This window comes from Schistocerca gregaria, chromosome 1, assembly GCF_023897955.1.
Source record: "Schistocerca gregaria isolate iqSchGreg1 chromosome 1, iqSchGreg1.2, whole genome shotgun sequence".
Lineage (NCBI taxonomy): Eukaryota > Metazoa > Arthropoda > Insecta > Orthoptera > Acrididae > Schistocerca > Schistocerca gregaria.
This window is the reverse complement of record NC_064920.1, coordinates 539,140,135-539,162,758: the sequence shown is the minus strand read 5'-3', so window position 1 is coordinate 539,162,758 and position 22,624 is coordinate 539,140,135. Positions and strand designations below refer to the sequence as shown.

Genomic DNA, 22,624 nt, shown 5'->3' with positions numbered 1-22,624 from the left:
ACAGCTTTGAGGGTCAGGATTGTGCATCACCTGTCTACACACCTGTTCATCTCCATGCAGCTAGCAATCTGACAACCCAGGTTCACACACTTGATCTCAGCTTCACCAAACAATTCATTTGTACATTTCTAATCAAGGGTGTGGCAGAACCTGTTATCGATAGTTATTTTCTATGACACTTCAGCTTGATTCCAGACCTCTCATGTAATGGACCCATCCACACTAACAGTGGCCACTCTATCTACAGTGTCTTCTGACATATCTCTTTGATGGCTCAGCATAACAGCACAATTCTCTCTACACCCCAGCCTCCTCCATCTGTGGGTACTCAGGACAATCATCAGACACATCAGGATTGCATCAGTATGATCAAGCAGCATGTTCAGCAACTTTATTTTGAACTGTGTGTAGAGAACTTCAATTACATCCCAACAACAATGTCATTAAAGACAAGATTAAAGATGCTAAACATGAACTCCTCATGGCCTGGCAGTGTCTTGAGCACCCACACCAATTGCCTCCACACACCATTCCTTCCTCACTGCCTCACAAACAGTATGCTGATGCAGTACCTCTGTCACCCCCACAGAGATGGCCACAATATTGCTTCCAGCAGTCTCTTCAAAAGTTAGTACAGCTCAGCTTGCTTGCTCATTCCCTGCTGAGTTTTCTTGTGACCCTCTGCAAGTTGTGTCAGGCAATATGCCTTTACAAATGTAACAGTCCACAAAATCATCTCCAACTTTGACCCACTGGTATATCACCAAACACACCAACAGCCATCTGATCTATTAACCACTGCCAAAGTATCAGTGGAGGAGCTCTTAGAAACAGGCATAGTCCATCCGTCTGACAGTTCCTGAGCTTCATCCATAAAACTGGTTCCAAAGAAAGACAATGTTGTCAGGCTACGTGGCTACTACAGAATTTCTAATGCTTACACCACCATAGACAACCACATAATTAGTTGTAATATGGCATATCTACAAATGCCTGTGCACCCTGATGGACTTCCAAAAGCAGCCATAATTGCACTATTCAGTCTATTCGAATTTATGTTCACGTCATGTGGACTTGAAGATGCAGCTGAAACTTGGCAATGCTTCCTTGACATACAGGAAAAGTATTAGTGGTTGTGAATACAGACTACTGTCAGCTGTATAATGGAATATACATTAATGACTTACCATTCCATATTGATGAAGATGCAAAGTTAGTTCTTTTTGCTGATGATACAAGCATAGTAATAACATCCAAAAACCAAGAACTAAGTGATGTAATTGTAAATGATGTTTTTCACAAAATTAGTAAGTGGTTCTGAGCAAACTGACTCTGTTTAAATTTTGATAAAACACAGTATATACAGTTCCGTACAGTAAATGGCACAACTCCAGTAATAAATATAGATTTTGAACAGAAGTCTGTGGCTAAGGTAGAATTTTCAAAATTTTTAGGTGTGTCCATTGATGAGAGGTTAAACTGGAAGCAACACATTGATGGTCTGCTGAAACGTCTGAGTTCAGCTATGTATGCTATTAGGGTTATTGCAAATTTTGGTGATAAGAATCTCAGTAAATTAGCTTACTATGCCTACTTTCATTCACTGCTTTCGTATGGCATCATATTCTGGGGCAATTCATCGTTGAGTAGAAAAGTATTAATGCTCAAAAACGTGTAATCAGAATAATTGCTGGAGCCCACCCACGGTCATCCTGCAGACATCTATTTAAGGATCTAGGGATCCTCACAGTAACATCACAGTATATATATTCACTTATGAAATTTGTTGTTAATAATCCAACCCAGTTCAAAAGTAATAGCAGTGTGCATAGCTACAACACCAGGAGAAAGGATGATCTTCACTATGCAGGGTTAAATCTGACTTTGGCACAGAAAGGGGTAAATTATGCTGCCACAAAAGTCTTTGGTCACCTACCAAACAGCATCAAAAGCCTGGCAGATAGTCAATGAACATTTAAAAATAAATTAAAAGAATTTCTAGATGACAACTCCTTCTACTCATTGGCTGAATTTTTAGATATAAATTAAGGGAGGGAAAAAAACTAACTTAAACATTAGTGTCATGCAATATTTTGTGTAATGTAATATCGTGTACAGACATCTTTCATTTACCTGACACGTTCCACATCATTACGAAGTGTTGTATTCATGATCTATGGAACAAGTATTAATCTAATCTAATCTGTCAACAATGAAAATGTGTGTTTGACCAGAACTCAAACCTGTATGTCTTGATTTCTATCTGCATATGACTCACGGCCATACTCAAACTTCCATATGTTGTCGTTCACGCATCGCAACCTGCACCCATACACATTATGTAATTCCTGCATAAAGGGAGGATATTTTAATCGAAAATTGACGCCTGACATTGATGGAAAAATATGACATTGCAGAGCCTGTGTTATTAATAAGTACACTGCAGTATTCTTTGGACACGTGTATAAGCATGTTCAGTTTATTGACAGACTACTGTTCTAGCTCCCATTTGCTGATGCCTACCAAGATCACACCTAAATTTTCTCATGCAAAGAGGAACAGCACAACCACCATCTCACACAAGTTTTCGACATCTCACTCACAAACGTGTCATAATAAATGACGACAGATGTCAACTTCATCACAAAGAAGTCGTCTTTCATGGACACCATAGATGCATCAGGAATTAGGCCCACACCGCAATGTGTTAAGATTAGTGGGAATTATGCAGATCCATAGGTGTGATATACTTCTTCAGGAAACATTTTCCACAGGTAGCAGCTTTGCAAGCACTGCTAACATAAGCCCTGCCAGCGCACATACCATGAGCAAACGTAAACACATATAGATGGACGACATGCCGACTGCATTTGAGCACATCAATGACTGCCTCACACAAGCGGTCACCTTGGTGCACAGCTTGGCATAGTAGCAGACGCAAATGTCTGCACTATCAGAGCCGTGTTAAGACCCACCATTCCAAAGCAGGTGGTCAGCTTATGACAGGGAGCTCCTGGCACTCTACAAGGCATATAGTATTTCAGGCAGGACATTGAAGAATGACCCCCTGATTTTTTGCACTGATCACTGCTCTCTTGAAGACTCTATTGGCAACCCATCCAAAGATCCTTCACCCCAATGACATTGACACTTGGACTATATAGCTCATCTTACAATGGATGTCCACCACCTCAAAGGTGCAGAGAATGTCATAGCGAATTATTTTTCATGCATCAGCGCCTTATTGTCCACAATCGATTATAGCAGTTTGCTAAGGCACAATAAAATGAACATCACTTACAAGCCCTCACCCACAATCCTCCCAGACACAACCCTCTGAATTCTATGTGATACATCTCAAAACAAGACTCACCCTCATGTACCTGAATGCTTCCATCGAACCAACTTTGAACAGCTTCACAATCTAGCACATACAGGCATTTGACCTACCATCTGCCTAGCCACTGACAGATGTGATTGGCTTAATGTTAAAAAAAAAAGACTTCAAACTCTGGGCTTGCACATGTGTACCATTTCAACATAGTAAACATTTTTCCACGCACAACCAACATTAGGACGCTTTAACATTCCCAAAGGATGCTTCCAGCACATTCACATCGACCTCATTGGTCCATTGCCAGCCTCAGACAGTTACCGTTGCATCCTTCCAGCTGTTGACTGAGTCACGTGATGGGTTGAGGGATGCCACTTAAAGAAATTAGGGATGAAGCCACCGGCAAAGCATTCATTGAAACATGGACATAGAGATATAATTGTCCCACGTCAATCACAACAGATCAGCAAGACAGTTCGAGTTGGCACTGTTCACCGTACTATGCCATCTGACAGGCACCCTACGATTCTGAACTACTGCATATTGACTACAAAATTAAGCACTTGTGGAATGCTGGCACTGTACATTAAAAGAGACCGTCATATGTCACATTGTACTTTGGTCAGAGGCACTTCTTTCGGTCGTCCATTCAGCATACAAACATGATCTTGGAGAGTCACATGCTGAGCTCTTGTATGGCAAGACACTGTCTCTTGTAGCAGACTTCATACAGTCACGATAGACCTAATTGCTCGCCTTAAAAAAACATGTAGCACACCTCAGAATTCTGCTGTCTCTCTCACACTCAGTACCAAAAGTGTTTGTACACAAAACTTTCACAGAATGCAGCTTCGTCATGTTGAGGGATGACACATCCTACACAACAGCTCCCTAGATAGGACGAAAGTCAGGGTGTATATGCGGACAAGGAAAAAAAAATCCCGGATCTCCCGGTTAAAAATACACTTTCTCCCGGGTGAAAACACACCTTTTCCTTGTTAAGTGCCAGTAAATTTTCCCTCGGAACTGCAAAACTTATCAGTGCTTTGAATGGTTATAGTTTTATACACGAGCGTAGAATTTCCCGGCACTTTAAAAAACGAAACTCGGGGGAAAAGACACGTTTTGGAAATATCTCTGATGTGCAGCAACATGTACGCTGTGTATTTTCGTGTTATGAAAGTATACATTGGAATTCCACCAAACAACGCATGTTATTTCCCGAATCATTGAAATGGGGATTGTGATGCGCTTTTGTAAGCCAGTCATAGCTCATGTCACGTGATTTCGCCAGCCGATGACAGCGGGTATCGAGAGGATAGGACACGTGATGTAGTCAGCAGCCAACAGCAACATCACTGTTAAGTAGCACGAACACACAAACAGGGAAAGTTAATAGTTTAAATTAATATACATAGTGTTGCTACAAGAATAGCAAAGCTTTCACATATAATATCGGTCTCTAAGGTTAATAAGCTGCGAGAGCAGCTAAGCATTCGATATAATGTTGATCCCTTTTCCGCGTGTTACACTTTAAGATATATCACACAAATATGCCAGTAAATTTTTTAATAGTGGCATAAATGTCTGATCTTCAGGGTTCGAAATTCTTCTAAATGGCTCGTCATCAAAGAGTTGATTTTTAAATGAGAGTCAAACGCTTTGTGATTTAAGAAATTATGGTAGGCCTATTCTCACATATAGTTCAACTTACGTAAAAGGGTATTTCGTTTAAAAATAACGCTTTTCAAACCACCATTCGCAATATTCTCCCGCGACCTGTTAGAAATAGGTTCGTTTCCAGCAGTTACCAGAGAGCGCAGATAACAGGCGACACCGCGCTTGCGCAGCTACCATGACGTAGGAAGCCCGTATGTACGTACGTGTAAAACATTGAAATATCATACATTATGTCATAAAAGAAACAATACATCAGAGGATACTCCAAGAGCATCGGAATTTCGTGAACCATACTAAAATGTACACACTTCAAGCGCATACTTAAAAAGTTCACATTCGTACGTCCAGACTGTCAATGAAGTAGACCTCGACCTGATATTAAGCTTTTCAGCGTGGTTTTCGGGATGTAAATTTTCTTGGAGCACCAGTACTGTATTATGTCATGTTTGGTTCTTTATTATGGCAAGATGCTAGAAGATGAAAACGTGCACTTGAAATTCAGCGAACACTTGAAATTAGCCAGTACTGTGGAATTAAACTTTTCGTTTCAAACACACTGACTGCTTCCGCGGAAAAGGTTAACAAAAATCACATTTCTTTAGCAAACAGACAAAAATAGCTTCATTGTTCTGCAAGGCGATTAATGCTTGACTGTCAGAAAATAAATTCTGAAACTAATGACATATTTATCTTTCCGTAATTATATGAATGTATTTTAATTCACTTGATAGCTCCCGGTCACTGATATCCATTTTGTTTTCATTTGACGTGAGAGTATAAACGAAGGGAAAACAGCAAAATCTCTAAATGTAAAGACGGGTCACGAGAACACTACCCACTATAACTCAGACTACTCTGCGCATCAGTCCCAGATCTACGAAATTTGCGAACTGGGTCAGTACTAAAAAAATAGAATTTTCAAAAATATGTTCATCTTGTAGCGCACATCTTTCTGAAAAGTCAGAAACATAAAACATTTGTGTTCTAGGAAATGTAAGACATGTTATTTGGCCTTAAGTGTGACAAAGTGCCTTCTCACGCCTCTTCGTACAGCATTTTTCCATCGCACGTCACTGTATCCTGCTCTATGGATTTGTAACATGTATATTTTGTAATGGATGCCATCAACCTATATTCAGGACAATGGAAACTGAAATGTCCTGTGGTGCCTCTCCTGCTCCTAGTCGGCCGGTTTGACAGCCTGCCCCTCTTTTTCTTCTTCTTTTTTTTTTTTTAAATATATGTACCGCAATTAATAGCGGATGGGATTATTTATAATCGGGAGGACAAGAACTCTTCAGAAAATTTGCACTCTTTGTTGCCTATTAGATAATAACTTGATGTTTTGTGTGACATAAAATTAAATATAGGATACGTAAAACCAATAAATACAAGAGACAAGCAAGGAAGTACACGTTTCTTCAATCCTTAGCTCCAAGCATTTTTTTCTCCCTAATCTTGCTACAGCTTTATATGGCGTGCTTTCCTTTCTGAGAAAGAATCTGTAACCTCATCAAAGTTCGTCAAACGTTCTGGCACATGAAAAATCGATATGTCGTTATCTAATACTGAAAAAGTTGATGATACAAATAATACCTAAGACTCGTGTGGTTTCTTGATCTGATTACGTCTATTTTGTCACAGCTAGATATAAGCTGGCCAGAGTGGCCGAGCGGTTCTAGCCGCTTCAGTCTGGAACCGTGCGGCCGCTACGGTCGCAGGTTCGAATTCTGCCTCGGGCATGGATGTGTGTGATGTCCTTAGGTTAGTTAGGCTTAAGTAGTTTTAAGTTCTAGGGGACTGATGACCTCAGAAGTTAAGTCCCATAGTGCTCAGAGCCAGCCATTTGCTAGATAAAACAAAATAGGCCTTTCTAATACTGCAGCAATTTTGTAACACACACCAAATAAACGAGACTGTTTTGGCACAAATGGTAATTTTTATAACACGACAGAACATAATTCACGAAGTACCAACATCAGATTCCTATTAGGCCTACTACAAGCAAAAGGCTTTATGTCAGAAAATAGTTTGCGGATTTGAACCGTGATTCGCCTGAATGGGAGTCCAGTGTGCTATCCGATGCGCCTCGCCGCTGCGCTCAGTCACTAACAGTTGTAAACGACTGTAATGAACACGTGGATGGCGTAGATAAAGCTGACATGGCAAGGTCTCCGTATGAAATACGCCAAAAGTAAAAAATAGTGTTGGTTCAGACTGTTTTATGCCGTGCTGGAAATGACCCTTGTGAATTCCTATATTTCATACTGCGACGTAAAAGAGACGCTTCCATTGATTGATTTGAAGTGTAGAACTATGCTCGGTCTACTCAAATTTGGACAGCAAGTGTCCAAAAAACAGGGAAGGCCAAAGAGTATCAAAATATTCCTCTTTCAACTCCAAGGAGAAAAAAGATAGAATTTTCTGTACTAGATGATACACTTTTCAGAATACGGTATCTTACTGGCCAACATTTGTCAATTCAAGAGGCAGATATAAACTTTGCTCATCTACAAAGGTGGAATCTAAACCCATTCAAAGTGTTCGGAGCATAATATTATTTGGTTTGCCTGTTAGTAAAACACTGAAATGTTTTTATAAGTACCACCAGCAGCAATAAGCCTACCTGTATTATTCTTTTAGGACTTCTCAGTCTTTTAATGTACTTTGCCTGTGTAACAATGTCAGGGCTTACAAGTCCTCTATATATTTTACGTATTTTAATGGATTCGTATCATTGTATAAATACACTCCTGGAAATGGAAAAAAGAACACATTGACACCGGTGTGTCAGACCCACCATACTTGCTCCGGACACTGCGAGAGGGTTGTACAAGCAATGATCACACGCACGGCACAGCGGACACACCAGGAACCGCGGTGTTGGCCGTCGAATGGCGCTAGCTGCGCAGCATTTGTGCACCGCCGCCGTCAGTGTCAGCCAGTTTGCCGTGGCATACGGAGCTCCATCGCAGTCTTTAACACTGGTAGCATGCTGCGACAGCGTGGACGTGAACCGTATGTGCAGTTGACGGACTTTGAGCGAGGGCGTATAGTGGGCATGCGGGAGGCCGGGTGGACGTACCGCCGAATTGCTCAACACGTGGGGCGTGAGGTCTCCACAGTACATCGATGTTGTCGCCAGTGGTCGGCGGAAGGTGCACGTGCCCGTCGACCTGGGATCGGACCGCAGCGACGCACGGATGCACGCCAAGACCGTAGGATACTACGCAGTGCCGTAGGGGACCGCACCGCCACTTCCCAGCAAATCAGGGACACTGTTGCTCCTGGGGTATCGGCGAGGACCATTCGCAACCGTCTCCATGAAGCTGGGCTACGGTCCCGCACACCGTTAGACCGTCTTCCGCTCACGCCCCAACATCGTGCAGCCCGCCTCCAGTGGTGTCGCGACAGGCGTGAATGGAGGGACGAATGGAGACGTGTCATCTTCAGCGATGAGAGTCGCTTCTGCCTCGGTGCCAATGATGGTCGTATGCGCGTTTGGCGCCGTGCAGGTGAGCGCCACAATCAGGACTGCATACGACCGAGGCACACAGGGCCGACACCCGGCATCATGGTGTGGGGAGCGATCTCCTACACTGGCCGTACACCTCTGGTGCTCGTCGAGGGGATACTGATTAGTGCACGGTACATCCAAACCGTCATCGAACCCATCGTTCTACCATTCCTAGACCGGCAAGGGAACTTGCTGTTCCAACAGGACAATGCACGTCCGCATGTATCCCGTGTCACCCAACGTGCTCTAGAAGGTGTAAGTCAACTACCCTGGCCAGCAAGATCTCTGGATCTGTCCCCCATTGAGCATGTTTGGGACTGGATGAAGCGTCGTCTCACGCGGTCTGCACGTCCAGCACGAACGCTGGTCCAACTGAGGCGCCAGGTGGAAATGGCATGGCAAGCCGTTCCACGGGACTACATCCAGCATCTCTACGATCATCTCTATGGGAGAATAGCAGCCTGCATTGCTGCGAAAGGTGGATATACACTGTACTAGTGCCGACATTGTGCATGCTCTGTTGCCTGTGTCTATCTGCCTGTGGTTCAGTCAGTGTGATCATGTGATGTATCTGACCCCAGGAATGTGTAAATAAAGTTTCCCCTTCCTGGGACAATGAATTCACAGTGTTCTTATTTCAATTTCCAGGAGTGTACAATAATTTGCTGTTAATTCAACAACAGTTCATCAAGTATTAAAACAAAAATATTGAACCCTTTTTTATATTTTATACAGTTAGAGTGAATAAAGAGCTAATCAACAAGGTGGCCGAGCGGTTTGAGGCGCCATGGCGCTGCCCTTCCTGCCGGAGGTTCGAGTCCTCCCTCGGGCATAGGTGTGTGTGTGTATGTGTTGTTCTTAGCATAAGTTAGTTTAAGTAGTGTGTAAGTCTAAGGACCAGTGAACTCAGCAGTTTGGTCCCTTAGGAATTCACACACAATTGAACTTTTTTTTTTTTTTTTTTGCAACTAGGTCATTAAAGATAGAGCACGAGCTAGTTTAAGGAAGGATGGAGAAGGAAAGCGGCCGTGGCCTTATCAAAGGACCCATGCCAGCATTTGCCAAAAGCGATTTAGGAAAATCATGGAAAAAACTACATCCGGATGGCTGGAGGGGGTTTGAACCGTTGTGCTCCCGCATTTGAGCCCAGTCTGCTCGCTATTGAGCCACCTCACTCTATGACGTATTTAAGAAGCTGTAGAGATTTATACCACACATGAAGTTCAGAATTTTTCGTGTTGTTGCAGGACCTAGCAGATTTTAACTCAATTTTTATCGTCGCTGAGTGTTAAGCACTACGGTCGTTGCGTGCAGATATTAGTCGTCACGAGAACATCACAACTTCTCAGTTAAACTTCAGGTGGCTACTACATCTAATTTAAATCTAACTATAGTCAAGAGGTGGTGTAAAGCTCCGGGCGACACGTCATTCAAATGTTTGCAAAAACAGCGCGAAAATACTTTCCTATATTCAATCAATCTTTACTCTTAATTTCCTATAAGACTTACAAAAGATTAGCATCACTAAATCTGTCTGATCTTCATCTACTATTTCGGTGCACAAAAATAGCGTAATTGCCCTAAAGGATGCCTGTACCACAGTGATTAACAACGTTCCAAAAGGCATCCCTGACCTCCTCTTGAGCCGCCTGGCTACTATTAGTTTAAGTCATTGGTTCCCAAACCTGGGCCTTATCGTCATCTGGGAGGCGTTTTCACTTCTCATGGGGCAGTGGGGGATGGGGAAAGGAACTGGAGGGGGATAAGGGAAGTGGTCTGTATTTGACAAAGATGTACATTGATTTAATTAATGGAAATAGTAATTCAATCACCGGTTACTATAAAAATGAGAGCAGAAAAAAGAAGCAAAAAAAATTAAAATAAAAAATGGAAACATACAAATGTGAGCCTGTTTTACATACAATTTTGTAAAAATTAATACTTTATCTGCCACAGCCCACAGTAAAATCAGCCCTCGAAGTGGATGAGCTCACACTCATGTAAAATTCCAAGGAAATTTCACGAAGAGCCTCCAGAAAGTAAAGTCTGGTCGGTCATAAATAGGAAACCACAGGGAAAACTAAAAATGTTTATTAGCAACAGTTAGCTACGGTACACCTTCCAGTTACTTCTCCACATAATCGCCGTTCCGAGATAGACGTTTATTGCAGCCTTGTACCAACTTCGCATTACCATCGCTATAGAAGGCAGCCGTCTGTGCCTTTTCTCTGTGCTGGTCTGCAGCTCATTGTCTGGGCCTAAATGTTGTCTCCTTAGTCAGCGGTTCATGCGAGCGGAGATGAAAACCAGAGGGAGCCTTGTCCTGGCTGGTGTGGTGAGTCACCAAACATTTCCCAGAGAAATTCTGCAGGAACGTCTTCATTGTTTATGCAGTGCATGGCCTAGAAAGTCACGAAGGAAAAGCCTGACAGTTGCGCTATGTGGGACTACACTTAAATCAGGTGAAATCTCTCGGCAGACACCCATACTTGATGAGTGGCATTATTTTATAGGCATCTTTAAGTGCTGACTGTGTGCCCAGAACTGCAAACTGCATGACATGATCGACGGGCATACTAGAGACACTACACAACACATCTGTGCAAAGTTTAATCGAATTTTCACTGTAGTTTCCATTTTGCGACAGATTGAAACATACTTTCTGGACACCCCTCGTACGTGCCCGTATCTGGTGAAGCACAGAGAAAATCTATGGCATCTAATCAGTGACATCCATAGTACATTTTGGAACATATTTTCTCGAGCTGGCAGAGAGAAAGTGCTGCCCAAAGGATTCTACCCTCGCTTACAAAAATGAATAACTACCATTATTATATCTTTGTGTGAACATATTTCCAAATTAAGCAATAAAGGCTTCCACATTTAGTGATCACGTTGAAGAATTGCAGTTAGACAAATTGGGTAAGCCAATTTCTTTTTTCAAGTCTTGATTTAATTTGGAAAATGTAACCTTCGAAAAATGACTGAAATTATTAATAATGATTTTGGACACATTCAATTTCTCTCAAAATGAAAGTTGTTATCCATTAAAATTCCCCACTTTTCAGCTGTGATTATGGCAATACTTGGCATAGAGCAGGGTTTTTAAAATGTAGCTCTGACCGTCTTTAAACTGGGATTGGTACTTAAGGTGTTACCGGCCGATTTGGAGGAAAGTTGTGGTGGCCACAGTTCTAAGGTGGCAAGAACGCACTCGGTTCAAAAAGAGTGAGACTACAAATCGAGACTACAAATACCCTAACAAGTCAAAAGTTATTTGCAGTGAAAAAGTTGGGTACTTCACCGTGTATCTGGTGCACCTCCCCACATCGCCACCAACTAGCATGTTGGACAGCGAAGATAATAGCCAGCTAATATTAGGCACATGGGATCAGCATAATAGTGCAACTCACCTGTTGGACAATGGGAGCTGGCAACGTTCTATGCCTTAGGCCTTCCCAGTCAAAGCCCTGGAACCACCTGAAAATTAAAAGTTGACAAAAGCATTGATTTTCCAGCACTTCGTGCTTCAAGCACATGTCCGTATTTATGAGAAGGAAAGAGATACCAACTTGTGCTTCTTGATGTCCTGAATGCCTCCTCGCTGATAGCCAAGCCTCTCGGAGGGGGCGTCACGACACAGTCGCTTTATCAAACTTTGTGCAGCTCGCGTGATGTGCCGAGGGAAGTCCACCATGTCGATTCCCTTCAGAATTATGTTATATGTCTTCATAGGATCAGCTGCAGTGAATGGCGGCCTACAAAATGTTTGCTGTGTTACCACTGAGTGCGACAAAGGTGAAAACAAATATGAGGAAATTACAAGTTTTAAAATATTAACAATGAAAATGTCAAATGCAGTAACAATAATCTGAAATTCATGAGGCAACCTTCTACAATTTGACACAAAGAGTGAAAAATGCTTTTCTGTGCCCCTGTTATCTTGCGCAATAACGCCTGTAAAAAAATTTTCCAAGTTGCAATCAAGTGTCTTCCTTCTTTGTCATTTAAGAGATCTTAATCCAGGGGTGGCCACAACGTGACTTGCGTCTTCATGCTATCTTACCACAACAGATGTAGCTCTTCTTGACTAGCCAATGCTGCAAGTACACAAGCAGGTTGTGTTTAGCTTTCACAGCAGCTTAAACTTCATCAGAAATCATTTTAAACAACAACATTCGTTCATTGCAAACTGCTGAAAATTTCTGAAACATTTCTACATCTACATCTACATCTACATCTACATGACTATTCTCCAATTCACATTTAAGTGCTTGGCAGAGGGTTCATCGAACCACAATCATACTATCTCTCTACCACTTCACTCCCTAACAGCACGCGGGAAAAACGAACACCTAAACCTTTCTGTTCGAGCTCTGATTTCTCTTATTTTATTTTGATGATCATTACTACCTATGTAGGTTGGGCTCAACAAAATATTTTCGCATCCGGAAGAGAAAGTTGGTGACTGAAATTTCGTAAATTAGATCTCGCCGCAACGAAAAACGTCTTTACTGTAATGACTTCCATCCCGATTCGCGTATCATATTTGCCACACTCTCTCCCCTATTACGTGATAATAGAAAACGAGCTGCCCTTTTTTGCACCCTTTCGAGGTCCTCCGTCAATCCCACCTGGTAAGGATCCCACACCGCGCAGCAATATTCTAACAGAGGACGAACTAGTGTAGTGTAAGCTGTCTCTTTAGTGGACTTGTTGCATCTTCTAAGTGTCCTGCCAATGAAAAGCAACCTTTGGCTCGCCTTCCCCACAATATTATCTATGTGGTCTTTCCAACTGAAGTTGTTCGTAATTTTAACACCCAGGTACTTAGTTGAATTGATAGCCTTGAGAATTGTACTATTTATCGATTAATCGAATTCCAACGGATTTCTTTTGGAACTCATGTGGATCACCTCACACACTTCGTTATTTAGCGTCAACTGCCACCTGTCACACCATACAGCAATCTTTTCTAAATCGCTTTGCAACTGATACTGGTCTTCGGATGACCTTACTAGACGGTAAATTACAGCATAATCTGCGAACAACCTAAGAGAACTGCTCAGATTGTCACCCAGGTCATTTATTTTATAAGGTCCTAGTCGGCTGGGAATTTATTATGCGTAAAGTTTATGACTTCACTGAAGAAATAATTTCTTTTTTAGTTTAAGAATGACTTTATTAAATTTTGTTTGGTGCTGACATTGGCAGGGACGGATAACCTGCTTCGCCAAATATGTATCTGAAGCTACTGGTACTGCAAGAGGACGAAGGGCTACAAGGAGTAAAACGAGATGATTGTTGAATTGTATAATTTTGTCTGGAGATTTCAGAAGCAAACTGCTCATCAACAGAAGAGTGTGCCAGGACTGGTCTTAATTTTTGGCACAATTTAGTATTTGCACAACATAACATTTGCAAGAGAGGGAGCTTACTTAGTGTTTGTAATGAAATGTTATTCAATGAGGTTAGTTTTAAAATCAAATAAAAAACAGCAGTTCCATCACAACAAGCTCCAAAATGCAACAGAACATGATTTCTAAATGGCGACCAATGACATTGCCCATTCCCAAGGCTTCGAAGTATAAACATGAAATACAGAATCGTACAGATTCTTAATAATAAATATAGGAACTAATGTGATTACCAAGGGATACTGGAGGGTTTGATCTGAGTCAACCTACTATAACCGTTAACTCACAAAAGTAAGCAAATATACGAAACGAAACAACCAGAAATCACGATACTATACAATGGTTGGTTTCAAATACGGAACAAATACACAATTAGCACGGACAGAGTTAACAGGTATCGAAATCATTAACCTGACCTGCGTAGCTCAACTTCAAAGATCGACGCCAATGCAAAAAGCCAAAAAGCATTATCAATACACATAAAAAATCGCACCAATCAACGAAATGCAGCGTCGAATTAAAGCAAAGGATTCATATAAAATAAAAATTGAGCCTCGATGTTTCAAAGCGACTAGCAAACCAGGCAAGAATTTGAAAATAATCAAGGTCTGATTCCAACGTCTGCTTTTACCTAACAATTCCACTTTGACTCATGACGTCATGTTTCAAATTAAAAGCGTAGTTTACATGCGTTAGTAAATTGACGACGAATAAGATGACGATCGTGAGATATAGCATTGCGGTCTGAGACACTTATAAAAACATGTGTCTCAGTAAGCTAATAAAATGAAATTAACGGAACAACCGTGACAGTGAGGGGAAATGGGTGGGGACAAACTAAAAAAGTTAATAAACGTACAATCATTCCAAAGCAACCAAAAAATCGAAAAATTACGCAATATGAATTCGTCTAGATTAAACCGAGCGAAAAAATACAGAAAATAAAAATTTGGAATAGAATAATTCTGTTGACCTGTTTAGGTTAAACGAAGACAGCTATACCAGACACACCCCAGCGGCCCTCCCGTCCCCTACACCTCATCGAAAAAAACTAAAAAAAACCATGAAATATACATTTCAAACAAAGATAGCGATACCGGGACCTCGCACCGAGGTATACCGCAGTTTTCATTAGGCCTATACGGGGTGATTAAGGGAAACGTTTACAAACCGACATGGCGCGTCGGGCATACGACGAGGATCAGTAATCATGCAGGAACCGGGGTCACAAACACCATGAGACGGTTCTACGGTCACGAAAGGACATTGCTATAAAAAGACGGCCAGAGCGCACAGAGACCGTCGCCATTTACGCCTTGGAAGCGTTAGGAAAACAACTTACTGTGAAATGGCTGAAATGTATTTCATTTATGGAGCGTCCAACTGCAGTGGAAGAGAAGCCGTGCTATTGTATCGTGCGAAATATCCAAATAGAAAGATGCTGTGCTACACATTATTCGTCATCTTGCTTTGCCAGGGTCGCTCCATGTGCACAAGCCTTATGCTAGTCGCCAGTGAGCAACACGGAAGTTACGGCGGAAGAAAGCGTTCTTGAAAGGGTGCAGCATACGCCGCCAACAAGTACACGAGGTGTACCCGGCGCCACTGATATCCCCCAACCACCCGCCTGGCGCAGTCGACTGCATCCACTTCAGGCATAGTAACCGGGGACTACAACAAGCGCATGGGATCAGCGGGGTGGTTTCTGCAGGAATCCGCTGCAGACCGAAGCTTCACAGCTACTATCCTCTTCACAACCCTTTATTACTTGCGAGTAAGGTGATGCTTTCGAATTGCAAGCGGCTACGACCACAAAATTTCCTCTCTCCATTGGTAAGTCAAATGATTCAACAGTTACATTAACGAGGATGTGATGAAGTTCATGACCTGCGTACGTGAGCGGATGTGAATCCACATGCTACACATAGGCATGCGTCACAACGCAAATCTACTGTTAACGTGTGGGCTGGCACCGTAGGAGACTGTTTAATTGGGTCGTTGCTAAACGATGTTTCCATACCTATTCGTCGCCGCATTCGATTTCAGAACGACAGAGCCCCAGCGCATTTGAGCAAACAAATAAGCGCACACCTGCAGACAAACTTTCACAGCCGCTCGAATAGTTGCTGTCACCAGTCGCATGGCCACCACGATCACGTGCTCTGTCTCCAGTCGATTTTTTTCTGTGTGGGATCTGAAAGTCCTTGTGTCTGAAACACCCGTTACATCGCCGTAGGACCGACTGGGCAGCACTGCTGTGGCAGTGACACCAGACATTTTGAGACGATGCGTCGTTCAATGCAGCGTCGATGTCAGGGGTGTCTTCACGGATCTCGACAAAACTTTGAGCATCTCCTGTAGTGGGTGTCCATTTGTATCACGTGTCTAAATAACTGCAGAGCCATTTAGTTGCCCTGGATGATCTTTGTGATCCTCGGTTCCTATGTGATTACTGAACCTTGTTGTATACCCGATGTGCCAAGTCAATTTGTAAATGCTTTTTTGAATGATCTGAATAACTGAAACACATACATTGATACCAAAAACAACCCCTCTAAGTGAAAGTAACCAAACACAAAACTGAAAACCATTACTTCAAATAAATTATCTTCGAAGCGTAGTCAACTCCAAATTACCGTAGGATGGCTACCCAAACACACACACACACACACACACACACACACACACACACACACACACACACAGAGAGAGAGAGAGAGAGAGAGAGAGAGAGAGAGAAAATCGCCCAAAAGCACCACTCCTCTCCACCCCCACGTAATCACCTCCCACACACCCACTCACAAATATCCATGCCCAACAAAATACCCAAATGAAGACAACAATTTACATATAAAAACAACAGGCACAAATCCAAAGTACATAAACGACAGAAACAAAGGATACCAACAAAGACATGGCCTATTTTGTAATTTTTAATTTCGAAACTATGGTTAACTGCCAGATGAGAGCAACCACTACCTCTCACTAGAGAAACAATAGCATAGGATAGAGTAGCATGGAGAGCTGCATCAAACAAGTCTCATGACTGAAGACCACAACAACAACAATATCAACATATTGCTCAATTAATCGCACCAAAACCCGTTTTGTACACCGACTCACAACTTTCAAAATAATATGTGAACACCACCAACGAAAACAACAGCCCTCTCAGACCAAAATTCACATATGCCACTCCGCCCCGCCATTCCCAAGTTTCGTCTCATCGTACTACGACTCATGCAATCGGGCCTCCTAAAGATTCTCTATACTTAATGAATTCACTACAAACTTCACTACAGAATGAACACCAGTCCAAAACACATCTGCTGCTCACACCACTCTCATGCGCACACTACCACAAGGGATGCCTACGAGACCAACAATACTTCACAAGTACATCACGCAAGGCCAACATAGATTTCTCGAACCAGGAATCTCTCCTTATGAATCTTCACACGTTATCTCGTTTACATCTCCACAAGTGTAGGTCTCTTGTCCGAACCAGAGGAACTCGAGATAACTTCATAAATTCCCTGTACTGCCAACGCTTAATAGTTTCGACACTAAGCCCAATACCCTGGAAAACCCTAATCTCATTATGGACGCCCTCGAACACATTTTCAAAGCCAGTTCCATGCCTACAAACAAACGGACAAATACGCAACATTAAATCTAAATAACCAACAAACGTGACAAGGGCTGGCAGCTCAAACACCAAAAGTAAATTAAAAACAAAACATAGGCTTCTCTTAAAGGAGAACAAGAACTTTCAAAACCGAACTGTCCAGCAAGCAAATGAATGTACAGTCACAACTTCAAAGAAAACATCATGCTAACAAATGACAAATTCCCACAATTCTATTTGAAAGAGATACCAACCAACGTGGACTGACAGCTCAAAATGTAGAAAAAGAAGAAAGGAAAAAGTGAAAAGTAACTGCAAAAAATTAAAATAAATCACTGAAATGTGAACAACGTACCAACCGTACTACAGACAATGAAAATAGTCAATCACAGCTTGAAGAAAAATGTTTAAAAGGCAAACAAAATTCAATCCAAAGAATGAACAAACTAAGAACGAAAGCTGGTGGCTCAAAAAGCGAAAAATAAATGACTACGAAAGGCTCCGACACCGTTACTACAAACGAAACCAAGACACAAACATCCACCACTAGAGTATGTCCATGCTTACTTCAACATCTAGAAAAAATTAGTGCAAAATGTATGTGAATTGTGTAAAAATGAGAGACGTGGGACACAGGAATTTTATCGGAATTTGCAAATGGATATACAAGTCGCATCTATGATGCGACCAAACCAAACAATAGAAGAGAGTTGTTTCTTTTGCAATGTAATAGACTATGGTCTTCTTTTTGATCACTGTGCTTTGTGACTTATTGCTGCGCGGACTTGTAATATCTGGATGCGTGTGTTTTACTCATTTGAGAAAAGTTCTGTACTGCTGGAAATTATGTATTTGTTATCTTTAAAATATAACTTTTTAAAAGTGATATGTGATGTTATTTATATAGGAGTTAATATAAAGTTACATAAAAGTTACATAAATGTTGGAACACGTGAGGCAATACTGACCCTACGACTTATCTTAGAAGATAGATTAAGGAAAGGCAAACCTACGTTTCTAGCATTTGTAGACTTAGAGAAAGCTTTTGACAATGTTGACTGGGATACTCTCTTTCAAATTGTGAAGGTGGCAGGGGTAAAATACAGGGAGCGAATGGCTGTTTACAATTTATACAGAAACCAGATGGGAGTTATAAGAGTCGAGGGGCATGAAAGGGAAGCAGTGGCTGTGAAGGGAGTGAGACAGGGTTGTAGCCTATCCCCGATGTTACTCAATCTGTATATTGAGTAAGCAGTGAAGGAAACAAAAGTAAAATTGGAGTAGGAATTAAAATCCATGGAGAAGAAATAAAAACTTTGAGGTTCGCCGATGACATTGTAATTCTGTCAGAGACAGCAAAGGACCTGGAAGAGCAATTGAGCGGAATGGACAGTGTGTTGAAAGGAGGATGCAAGATGAACATCAACAAAAGCAAAAAGAGGGTAATGGAATGTACTCGAATTAAGACGGGTGATGCAGAAGCAATTAGGGAAATGAGACACTTATAGTAGTAAAGGAGTTTTGCTATTTGGGAAGCAAAATAACTGATGATGGTCGAAGTAGAGAGGATATAAAATGTAGACTGGCAATGGAAAGGAAAGCGTTTCTGAAGAAGAGAAATTAGTTAACATCGAGTATAGATTTAAGTGTCAGGAAGTCGTTTCTGAAAGTATTTGTATGAGTGTAGCCATGTACGGAAGTTAAACATGGACGATAAATAGTTTGGAAAAGAAGAGAATATAAGCTTTAGAAATGTGGTGCTAGAGAAGAATGCTGAAGATTAGATGCGTAGATCACATAACTAATGAGGAGGTATTGAATAGAATTGGGGAGGAGTTTGTGGCACAGCTTAACTTGAAGAAGGGATTGGTTGGTAGGACATGTTCTGAGGCATCAAGGGATCACATGTGGAATGGCTCCTGCCTGTTTGCACACATAGTGCACACTGGACTTCCACTTCTTGGCAGCCACATCTCTAAGGGGCTCCATTACGCTCTTAACACTGGAGCTCACAACTACTTGCAATCCCGCCATCTGTGACTGCCCATATCTTGCAGGCTGGGAAACACCTCTGAAACAGGGCAAGGTATTGCATCTGGCTCAGGATCTTTTATGAGCCACACACATCGCCTGAAACCTTCGATCGCATTTCCGGCCTTATGTCTGTATGGCCTTTTTTCTCCTTATTCTATCAGGGACTGTTTCCCGTAGCTTGTCTCCATTTTGCAATATCGCCCTGTAAATACAATTTTATAAGCAACATATGGTATCTTTTAGAACTTATATAACTGATTAAATCTAAAAAGCAAATAAATAAATAAATGTATGCTGTGTGACTGTGATCCTGCAAGACAGAGGTAACTGTATACCATGGTTGGAGCTTGCGAAGAACTCAACATCAATTTAACATTTCGACATTGTACTTACGTCCCAGTCAGCAGCTCATGCATGAGGATACCCAACGACCAGTAGTCCACAGCTCGGTCATGGCCTTTATTCAGTATTATTTCAGGCGCTACGTATTCAGGCGTTCCACAAAAAGTCCAGGTCTTCGCGCTGTACCCGAGCCTCTTCGAGAAACCGAAGTCCACCTACAACACAAAAAGTGAAGTTAATAATTGGCAAACTCTACTTATTTTTATTTTATTTTATCCTTTTATTCAAATTGTTCCTAAAGCATGACTGTGTGATACGAATAGTGTTACAAGTGAATCAGAATTTACGATGAGGAGACAGCAGTAATGGGATACCTCCTAGTATCGTGTCGCGCCGCCTTTCTCCCGGCCTATTGCAGCGACTCTACGTGGCGTGGACTCAACAAGTCGTTGGAACTCTCCTGCAGAAATATTGAGCCTTGATGCCTCTACAGCCGTCAATAATTGCGATAGTGTTGTCGGTACAGGATTTTGTGCACGAACTGATCTCTCGATTATGGTTCAAAAATGGCTCTGAGCACTATGGGACTTAACATCTATGGTCATCAGTCCCCTAGAACTACTTAAACCTAACTAACCTAAGGATATCACACAACACCCAACCATCACGAGGCAGAGAAAATCGCTGACCCCGCTGGGAATCGAACCCGGGAACCCGGGCGCGGTAAGCGAGAACGCTACCGCACGACCACGAGATGCCAGCTCTCGATTATGTCCCAAAAATATTCGATGGGATTCATGTCGGGCGATCTGTGTGGCCAAACCATTCGCGCGAATTGTCAAGAATGTTCTTCAAACCAGTCATGAACAGTTGTGGCCCGCTGACATGGCTCATTGTTATCCAGAAATATTCTGTTGCTGTTTAGGGAAGTGAAGTTCATGAATGACTACACACAGTCTCCAAGTAGCCAAAGTTAAACATTTCCGCTCAACGAACGGTTCACTTGGACCAGAGAATCCACTCCATTCCATGTAAACACAGTTCGTGCCATTATGACACCACCCCACTTCGTGGGTGCACCACACTCAAACCCTACCGTTAGCTCTTACCAATCGAAATGTGGACTCATCTCACCAGGCCACGGTTTTCGAGTCGTCTGTGGTGGAACCGATATAGTCACAAGCTCAGGAGAGGCGCTGCAGGCGATGTCTTGCTGTTAGCGAAAGCACTCGCGTCGCGTATGTTGTCGTAGGCCATTAACACCAGACTTTGGCACTCTGTCCTAACGAATACGATCACCGTCCTAGATTTATTTATGTGATTATTTCATGCAGTGATGCTTGCCTGTTAGCACTGACAAATGCACGCAAACCCCGCTGCTCTCGGTCATTGAGTGAAAATCGTCTGTTAACTGCGCTGTCCGTGGTGAGAGGTAATGCCCGAAATGCGATATCCACAGCACACTCTTGACACTGTGGATCGCGGTATATTGAGTTCCCTAACGATTTTCAAAATGGTATATGTCCCATGCGTCTAACTCCAACCACCATTCCGCGTTCAAAGTCTGTTAATTCCCATCGTAAGGCCATAAACGCGTCGGAAATCTTTCACATCAATCACCTGAATACAAATGACAGTTCCACCAATGCACTGCTCTTTTATGCCTTGTGTACTCGATGCTAGCGCCATCGTTATATGTGCTATTCTACAGTGAATGACAGGCGTCAATAGAAGTAGAACAAAAGTCATGATTTGTTGGCTAATTAAATCAAACGATAATGGGATATTAGATTATGAAACGAGGAGCTAAAAGTAATATTTGAACACCAAAATAATTAAGTGCGGCAAAAGAAAAGATGTAAAATGCAAACTGACAACAGCAAGAAAAGCTCTTCAGACATTGCGAAATATGTTAACAACGAATATAAAAGTCCTGATAGCATTTGCCTGTAATGTGATCTAATTAGGAAGTGAAACGTGGGCCAAAAATGAGATATACAAGAAGGGAAATGAAGCTCTGGAAATATGAAGCTTTAGAAGAAGGCTGAAGGTTAAATGTGTTGATCGCGTAACTACTGCATAGCAAACCTGAGAGAACAGGACACAATTTGAGAAAAGGAAGGGATAATTTGGTGGGACATATCTCGAGGAATCTAGGAATAGTTACTCTGGAAATATAGGTGGGTGAGGGACAAAAACTGTAGAATGAGACCGAGGTTTGCGTACAGCAGACAGCTTCAAACAGATATGGGTTGCAATGATGACAGCATACACTGTTTAGTATCAGTAGTCGGAAGTCAGTAAGCAGCTAGGCAGAAGCGGACTTACAAGTTTGACGTAACCCTGAGTGTCCAGCAGGAGGTTCTCGGGCTTGAGGTCCCGGTATATGATGCCTCGGGCGTGCAGGTACTCAAACGCTTCGACGACGCAGGCTGTGACGAAACGAGTCGTATGATCGTCGAAGCAGCCTCTGTCCCTGAGAATGGTCCACACCTCACCTCCCAAGCAAGCCTCCAGCAGCATGTACACGTACTTTGAGTCCCGGAACGTCCGGTACAACCTGGAAAACAAAAATACGCGTAAAACCGATAGCTGCTGCACTGGAAAAAGCCGACCACCGTCTCCCATCGATTTCGACGATCTGTGATGTAGATACTACACAGAATTTACCT

General features: G+C 42.2%; 1 protein-coding gene across 1 annotated transcript in view; it reads right to left on the bottom strand.

The window, feature by feature from the left end:
- LOC126355586 (cGMP-dependent protein kinase, isozyme 1) overlaps positions 1–22,624 on the bottom strand; it is a 1,149,467-nt gene that overhangs the window by 33,983 nt on the left and 1,092,860 nt on the right. The window contains exons 10-13 of the mRNA XM_050005953.1: positions 22,281–22,512; positions 20,004–20,167; positions 12,104–12,289; positions 11,945–12,011 (exon numbers count right to left, since the gene is read on the bottom strand). Coding sequence (XP_049861910.1) covers positions 11,945–12,011; positions 12,104–12,289; positions 20,004–20,167; positions 22,281–22,512 — 649 coding nt within the window. The remainder of the gene's footprint in view (positions 1–11,944; positions 12,012–12,103; positions 12,290–20,003; positions 20,168–22,280; positions 22,513–22,624) is intronic.